Genomic DNA, 9,199 nt, shown 5'->3' with positions numbered 1-9,199 from the left:
GAAAGAAATAAAAGCTGAAATAAATAATTCTCTCTACTATTATTCTGATATTTCACATTCTTAAAATAAAGTGGTGATCCTAACTGACCTGAAACAGGGAATTTTTACTTGGATCCAATTTCAGGAATTTTGAAAAACTGAGTTTAAATATATTTGGCTAAACTTCCGACTTCAACTGATATATATATATATATATATATATATATATATATATATATATATATATATATATATATATATATATATATATATATATATATATATTTAAAAAAATTGTGGGCAGAACTGAAAAAGCGTGTGCAAGCAAGGAGGCCTACAAACTTGACTCAGTTACACCAGCTCTGTCAGGAGGAATGGGCCAAAATTATATATATATATATACACTGCTCAAAAAAATAAAGGGAACACTAAAATAACACATCCTAGACCTGAATGAATGAACTATTCTTATTAAATACTTTTTTCTTTACATAGTTGAATGTGCTGACAACAAAATCACACAAAAATTATCAATGGAAATCAAATTTATCAACCCATGGAGGTCTGGATTTGGAGTCACACTCAAAATTAAAGTGGAAACCCACACTACAGGCTGATCCAACTTTGATGTAATGTCCTTAAAACAAGTCAAAATGAGGCTCAGTAGTGTGTGTGGCCTCCACGTGCCTGTATGTTCTCCCTACAACGCCTGGGCATGCTCCTGATGAGGTGGCGGATGGTCTCCTGAGGGATCTCCTCCCAGACCTGGACTAAAGCATCCGCCAACTCCTGGACAGTCTGTGGTGCAACGTGGCGTTGGTGGATGGAGCGAGACATGATGTCCCAGATGTGCTCAATTGGATTCAGGTCTGGGGAACGGGCGGGCCAGTCCATAGCATCAATGCCTTCCTCTTGCAGGAACTGCTGACACACTCCAGCCACATGAGGTCTAGCATTGTCTTGCATTAGGAGGAACCCAGGGCCAACCGCACCAGCATATGGTCTCACAAGGGGTCTGAGGATCTCATCTCGGTACCTAATGGCAGTCAGGCTACCTCTGGCGAGCCCATGGAGGGCTGTGCGGCCCCCCAAAGAAATGCCACCCCACACCATGACTGACCCACCGCCAAACCGGTCATGCTGGAGGATGTTGCAGGCAGCAGAACGTTCTCCACGGCGTCTCCAGACTGTCACGTCTGTCACATATGCTCAGTGTGAACCTGCTTTCATCTGTGAAGAGCACAGGGCGCCAGTGGCGAATTTGCCAATCTTGGTGTTCTCTGGCAAATGCCAAACGTCCTGCACGGTATTGGGCTGTAAGCACAACCCCCACCTGTGGACGTCGGGTCCTCATACCACCTTCATTGAGTCTGTTTCTGACCATTTGAGCAGACACATGCACATTTGTGGCCTGCTGGAGGTCATTTTGCAGGGCTCTGGCAGTGCTCCTCCTTGCACAAAGGCGGAGGTAGCGGTCCTGCTGCTGGGTTGTTGCCCTCCTACGGCCTCCTCCACGTCTCCTGATGTACTGGCCTGTCTCCTGGTAGCGCCTACATGCTCTGGACACTACGCTGACAGACACAGCAAACCTTCTTGCCACAGCTCGCATTGATGTGCCATCCTGGATGAGCTGCACTACCTGAGCCACTTGTGTGGGTTGTAGACTCCGTCTCATGCTACCACTAGAGTGAAAGCACCGCCAGCATTCAAAAGTGACCAAAACATCAGCCAGGAAGCATAGGAACTGAGAAGTGGTCTGTGGTCACCACCTGCAGAACTACTCCTTTATTGGGGGTGTCTTGCTAATTGCCTATAATTTCCACCTGTTGTCTTTTCCATTTGCACAACAGCATGTGAAATTTATTGTCAATCAGTGTTGCTTCCTAAGTGGACAGTTTGATTTCGCAGAAGTGTGATTGACTTGGAGTTACATTGTGTTGTTTAAGTGTTCCCTTTCTTTTTTTGAGCAGTGTATATATATAAATATACTGAACAAAAATATAAATCAACATGCAACATTTGCAACAATTTTACTGAGTTACAGTTCATATATGGAAATCAGTCAATTTAATTAAATTCATTAGGCTCTAATAATTTATCTAACCCTCTCTTCCTCCCCCCACAGCACCTGTCCACCTTCATGATGGACAAGACAGAGTCCATTGCTACAGTGGACGATGCCATTAAGAAGCTGGTGCTGTTGGACTCTAAAGACAAGATCTGGACCCAGGAGATGCTGCTTCAGGTCAGCGACAAGGCTGTACGGCTACTGGATGTTGATACACAGGTAAGACTTACACACACACACACACACACACACACACACACAGGTAAGACTGTGAAGCAAGCGTGAGGGATAGGCACATTCCTAACGTAGGATAACAGTTGCTGGGCAACAACGTATCCTGTAGATAAAGAAAGTTGGAAGTTCCATTCCATAGCATAGCTGCAGCTAGCGACTGGAACGAGCTGCAACAAACATTCAACTTAGGCCTCACTCCCCCCCTATCTGAGATATCTACTGCAGCCCTCATCTACTGCAGCCCTCATCTACTGCAGCCCTCATCCTCCACAAACAACACCCGTTCTGCTTATTTATAAAACCCTCTTAGGCCTCACTCCCCCCCCTATCTGAGATATCTACTGCAGCCCTCATCTACTGCAGCCCTCATCTACTGCAGCCATCATCCTCCACAAACAACACCCGTTCTGCTTATTTATAAAACCCTCTTAGGCCTCACTCCCCCCTATCTGAGATATCTACTGCAGCCCTCATCTACTGCAGCCCTCATCCTCCACATACAACACCCGTTCTGCCAGTCACTTTCTGTCAAAGGTCCCCAAAGCACACACATTCCTGGGTCGCTCGTCCTTTCAGTTTGCTGCATCTAGCGACTGGAACGAGCTGTAACAAACACTCAAACTGGACAGTTTTATCTCAATCTCTTCATTCAAAGTCTCAATCATGGACACTCTTACTGACAGTTGTAGCTGCTTCACGTGATGTATTGTTTTCTCTACCTTCTTGCCCTTTGTGCTGTTGTCTGTGCCCAATAATGTTTGTACCATGTTTTGCGCTGCTACCATGTTGTTGTCATGTTGTGTTGCTACCATGTTGTGTTGCTACCATGTTGTGTTGCTACCATGTTGTGTTGCTACCATGTTGTGTTGCTACCATGTTGTGTTGCTACCATGCTGTGTTTCTACCATGTTGTGTTACTACCATGTTGTGTTGCTACCATGTTGTGTTGCTACCATGTTGTGTTGCTACCATGTTGTGATGCTACCATGTTGTGTTGCTACCATGTTGTGTTGCTGCCATGTTGTGTTGCTACCATGTTGTGTTGCTACCATGTTGTGTTGCTACCATGTTGTGTTGCTACCATGTTGTGTTGCTACCATGTTGTTGTCATGTTGTGTTGCTACCATGTTGTTGTCATGTTGTGTTGCTACCATGTTGTGTTGCTACCATGTTGTGTTGCTACCATGTTGTGTTGCTACCATGTTGTGTTGCTACCATGTTGTGTTGCTACCATGTTGTGTTGCTGCCATGTTGTGATGCTACCATGTTGTGTTGCTACCATGTTGTGTTGCTACCATGTTGTGTTGCTACCATGTTGTGTTGCTACCATCTTGTTGTCATGTTGTGTTGCTACCATGTTGTTGTCATGTTGTGTTGCTACCATGTTGTGTTGCTACCATATTGTGTTACTACCATGTTGTGTTGCTACCATGTTGTGTTGCTACCATGTTGTGTTGCTACCATCTTGTTGTCATGTTGTGATACTACCATGTTGTGTTGCTACCATGTTGTGTTGCTACCATGTTGTGTTGCTACCATCTTGTTGTCATGTTGTGTTGCTACCATCTTGTTGTCATGTTGTGATACTACCATGTTGTGTTTCTACCATGCTGTTGTCATGTTGTGATACTACCATCTTGTTGTCATGTTGTGATGCTACAATGCTGTGTTGCTTCCATGTTGTGTTGCTACCATGTTTTGTTGCTACCATGTTGTGTTGCTACCATGTTGTTGTCATGTTGTGTTGCTACCATCTTGTTGTCATGTTGTGATACTACCATGTTGTGTTGCTACCATGTTGTTGTCATGTTGTGTTTCTACCATCTTGTTGTCATGTTGTGTTGCTACCATGTTGTGTTGCTACCATGTTGTGTTGCTACCATGTTGTGTTGCTACCATGTTGTTGTCATGTTGTGTTGCTACCATGCTGTTGTCATGTTGTGATACTACCATGTTGTGTTGCTACCATGTTGTGTTGCTACCATGTTGTGTTTCTACCATGTTGTGTTGCTACCATGTTGTGATACTACCATATTGTGTTGCTACCATGTTGTGATGCTACCATATTGTGATACTACCATATTGTGTTGCTACCATATTGTGATACTACCATATTGTGTTGCTACCATGTTGTGTTGCTACCATATTGTGTTGCTACCATATTGTGATACTACCATATTGTGTTGCTACCATGTTGTGATACTACCATATTGTGATACTACCATATTGTGTTGCTACCATATTGTGTTGCTACCATGTTGTGATACTACCATATTGTGATACTACCATATTGTGATACTACCATATTGTGTTGCTACCATATTGTGTTGCTTCCATGTTTTGTTGCTACCATGTTGTGATACTACCATGCTGTGTTGCTACCATGGTGTTGTCATGTTGTGTTTCTACCATGCTGTGTTGCTACCATGGTGTGTTGCTACCATGTTTTGTGTTGCTACCATGCTGTTGTCATGTGGTGTTGCTACCATGCTGTGTTGTCATGTGTTGCTGCATTGCTGTGTTGTTGTTGTCTTAGGTCTCTCTTTATGTAGTGTTGTGTTGTCTCTCTTGTCGTGATGTGTGTTTTGTCCTATATTTTTATTTTTAATCCCAGCCCCCGTCCCCGCAGGAGGCCTTTTGGTAGGCCGTCATTGTAAATAAGAATTGGTTCTTAACTGACTTGCCTAGTTAAATAAAGGTCAAACGGCACTGGTTTTAATACCAACTATTAAAGACCTGTGTTGTTAGAGTTTATCCTGCCCTATGTAGTTGGTCAGATTTTCATATATGTACAGTATATTCAGTGGTGACCCGTCATTCTGGGCTAAATATAATATAATATTGAGTTAATAAAGCCACATACTAACATGGTATCTGTTTTGTTTTCTTGAGTAAGGCAGGTCCAAAATGCAGGTGTTTCAGTCTAGCTCAGTGCTTTCTGTGGTGGTGGGGCAGCCAGCAGGAAATACAGTGTGTAGGGGTTGGTAATGTTCTCTAGTTACGCCGTGATTGGCTCAGTGTTCTGTCACTCATGGGGGACACTGCGTCACCGCAGAATCTACAGGGAGAGCTAGGCAGGTCAAGCCCGTTTGGGTGCTGCCACAGATTTACATTAGAAGTGCCCATCCAAGAAGGCTCAAGGTCATTGGCCACAGATAAAATGACGTCACATCATGTTATATCTACCGTAGCTTTGATTGGACGGATCATGTCAACATCATACTTTCATCATCTCAGCTAGCGGTCATCATCATGAATCACATCGTCAATCTACTGGCAAATACTTTTCAATCCTTGTCAAATGAAGAGAAGCTATAGATAAACGTATTAGTGCTCATCGGATATTGGACGTAAACATTACTCAACAAGTTGGAAATCGCTAATTCAACAATGAGTGGTTTGGGAGGAATCAGCGGCTAACTGCAAGCGTTGCAAATAAATCCCTATTTTGCTTCCTCTGCCTGCTATTCGGTGGAGAGGGTGTGTGGTTCAAGTCTGGGTTTAAGGGTCTCTTTTCCCAGCTTAAAAGGACAAACATTCACATGCATCACCACGGGCCAGAAAAGGTTGAGTACATTGGCCATGCTGTCAATCCAGCAGGACTTCTGCTCCGTTCAAGACAACAGGAAACTCGGAACGGGGAAATCTCAGACTTCAGTGAAGTTCAAGACAACTGGGAACCCGGAGGAAAACGAATTCCGACTGGGAAAATACGCTTTGAACGGTCATCCAACTCGGAATTCCAAGTCGGGAACTCTGGCCTCTTTCTAAAGCTCCGACTTGAAGATAATGTTCTACATAGTGCTGTAGTTGTGATAATGTCCTACATAGTGCTGTAATTGTGATAATGTTCTACATAGTGCTGTAATTGTGATAATGTTCTACATAGTGCTGTAATTGTGATAATGTCCTACATAGTGCTGTAATTGTGATAATGTTCTACATAGTGCTGTAATTGTGATAATGTTCTACATAGTGCTGTAATTGTGATAATGTTCTACATAGTGCTGTAATTGTGATAATGTCCTACATAGTGCTGTAATTGTGATAATGTTCTACATAGTGCTGTAATTGTGATAATGTTCTACATAGTGCTGTAATTGTGATAATGTTCTACATAGTGCGGTAATTGTGATAATGTTCTACATAGTGCTGTAATTGTGATAATGTTCTACATAGTGCTGTAGTTGTGATAATGTTCTACATAGTGCTGTAATTGTGATAATGTTCTACATAGTGCTGTAATTGTGATAATGTTCTACATAGTGCTGTAATTGTGATAATGTTCTACATAGTGCTGTAATTGTGATAATGTTCTACATAGTGCTGTAATTGTGATAATGTTCTACATAGTGCTGTAATTGTGATAATGTTCTACATAGTGCTGTAATTGTGATAATGTCCTACATAGTGCTGTAATTGTGATAATGTTCTACATAGTGCTGTAATTGTGATAATGTTCTACATAGTGCTGTAATTGTGATAATGTTCTACATAGTGCTGTAATTGTGATAATGTTCTACATAGTGCTGTAATTATGCCAGTCCAAGTCTACAGTCTTTCTCGTTATTTGATGGCACTGACATCTGAGTCCATATTCCTGTGTTATGTGGACATGTCTTTTCTGAGCCAAGTCACAGATCTGTAGACCTTTAGACCTTTATGGTGAGATAACTGATGACCTGACACATTTGATATGAAATAATCTCTCCTTCTCTCCACCTCCTTCTCGCTCCCTCGCTCCCTCTTTCGCCCTCTCTCGCGCTCTCTCGCGCTCTCTCGCGCTCTCTTGCTCTCTCGCTCCTTCTCTCTACCTCCCTCACTCTCTCTCTCTCTCTCTCTCTCTCCTCTCCACCTCTCTCTCCCCTCTCCACCTCTCTCTCCTCTCCACCTCTCTCCTCTCCACCTCTCTCTCTCCTCTCCACCTCTCTCTCTCCTCTCCACCTCTCTCACTCCTCTCCACCTCTCTCGCTCCTCTCCACCTCTCTCGCTCCTCTCCACCTCTCTCTCTCTCGCTCCTCTCCACCTCTCTCTCCTCTCCACCTCTCTCTCTCTTGCTCCTCTCCACCTCTCTCTCTCTCGCTCCTCTCCACCTCTCTCTCTCTCGCTCCTCTCCACCTCTCTCTCTCGCTCCTCTCCACCTCTCTCTCTCCCTCCCTCTCTCTCCCTCCCTCATAGGAAGAGTTGGAAAACTTCCCTCTGCCTACGATCCACCACTGCCAGACAGTGTTGAATCAGACCAGGTATCCATCTGTCCTACTGCTGGTGTGTCAAGACACTGAACAGCACAGACCTGACATACACTTCTTCCACTGTGACGAGGTGGAGGTGGGTCACCGTTATCTCTATGCAGTACAGACATTATCCAGCCTAGTGACGTAGGAGGCAGAAGTCTCCATTTGAAGTCTATAGAAAACAGAGATAAAGTTTGACAGATAATTTAATATATCGAACAATACATCCTCCCAAGTCTTCTTCCTCTAAGACAATTTTTATTCTGATAATATTCTCTGTCTTATGTCTCTGTTCCCTACAGGCAGAGATGGTCCATGCAGACATCGACAGCGCTCTGGGGGACAGCAAACATGGGAAGAAGATACGACCACAGACCTTGAAGTAAGAACCCTTAGGCCTGACGTCTAAAACATTTGGTGGTGGTGGGGGGGGGGGGGGGGGGGGGGGGGTAGTATTGTGATATTTCCATTCTTATGGAGGGGCCCTGATTTATAATGTGGGTGCCCAGCTCCCCTTAACTCCTCCCCTCCTCTCAGGGGTGCCCAGCTCCCCTTAACTCCTCCCCTCCTCTCAGTGGGTGCCCAGCTCCCCTTAACTCCTCCCCTCCTCTCAGGGGGTGCCCAGCTCCCCTTAACTCCTCCCCTCCTCTCAAGGGGTGGCCAGCTCCCCTTAACTCCTCCCCTCCTCTCAGGGGGTGCCCAGCTCCCCTTAACTCCTCTCCTCCTCTCAGGGTGAACCAGGAGAGGATGAAGCACCACAGAGAGTCCATCATCCCCCCCTCCTCGGCCCCCAAGGGATCGGCCCCCGCAGTCAAGGGCCGTGTGGCTGCCATGAACATGCAGGGTAAGAGTACACACACTGATACACACACACGCACTGATACACACACACACGCACTGATACACACACACGCACACACACACACACACACACACACACACACACACACACACACACACACACACACACACACACACAATGATACACACAAACACACAATGATACACACACTCTGTCTCTGGCCCAACCCATTGGTTTCTGGCACCAATCAGACGGCTTGAATGTGTCACATTCGGTGAAGGGTCTGAGTGTTTTATCATGTTGGTCATATCAGTATGGTCATATCAGTATGGTCATATCAGTATGGTCATATCAGTATGGTCATTTTAGGATGGTCATATCAGGATGGTCATATCCTTGCGGAGAAAAGACTAACGTCCGTGGGCAGCCAGGCTAACACACACAGACACAAACACACTGTAATACACACACACACACACACACAAAACAACGTCAACAACAACAATAACTGTTATCTTTATTTCAGATGTGGAGAGGCGAGGTTCGGCCCAGCAGGACCCAGAGTCCCATGAGAAGCTGGCCCAGCGCATTGAGAAGGACGTGGTGAGTAACACTATTATAGTACTAATATAATACTATTATTAATACTATTAATTGATTGGATTTATAAAGCTTTTTCATGATGCTCAAAGCGTTTTACAAGATGTTAAACAAGATGTTAAACAAGATGGGAAACAAGATGTTAAACAAGATGTTAAACAAGATGGGAAACAAGATGTTAAACAAGATGGGAAACAAGATGGGAAACAAGATGGGAAACAAGATGGGAAACAAGATGTTAAACAAGATGGGAAACAAGATGTTAAACAAGATGGGAAACAA

At 44.3% G+C, this 9,199-nt stretch overlaps 1 protein-coding gene across 3 annotated transcripts in view; it reads left to right on the top strand.

The window, feature by feature from the left end:
• LOC120042192 (epidermal growth factor receptor kinase substrate 8-like protein 2) overlaps nt 1-8,965 on the top strand; it is a 69,031-nt gene extending 60,066 nt beyond the window's left edge. For all 3 annotated transcript variants that reach the window (XM_038987064.1, XM_038987066.1, XM_038987065.1), the window contains 5 exons: nt 2,105-2,266; nt 7,460-7,609; nt 7,818-7,897; nt 8,247-8,359; nt 8,844-8,965. In XM_038987064.1, coding sequence (XP_038842992.1) covers nt 2,105-2,266; nt 7,460-7,609; nt 7,818-7,897; nt 8,247-8,359; nt 8,844-8,950 — 612 coding nt within the window. In that variant the 3' untranslated portion in view covers nt 8,951-8,965. The remainder of the gene's footprint in view (nt 1-2,104; nt 2,267-7,459; nt 7,610-7,817; nt 7,898-8,246; nt 8,360-8,843) is intronic.
• Nucleotides 8,966-9,199: the final 234 nt, after the last annotated feature.

This window comes from Salvelinus namaycush, unplaced genomic scaffold (assembly GCF_016432855.1).
Source record: "Salvelinus namaycush isolate Seneca unplaced genomic scaffold, SaNama_1.0 Scaffold63, whole genome shotgun sequence".
NCBI lineage: Eukaryota > Metazoa > Chordata > Actinopteri > Salmoniformes > Salmonidae > Salvelinus > Salvelinus namaycush.
Note: the sequence above shows the minus strand (reverse complement) of the source record. Positions and strands in the feature narration are given on the sequence as shown.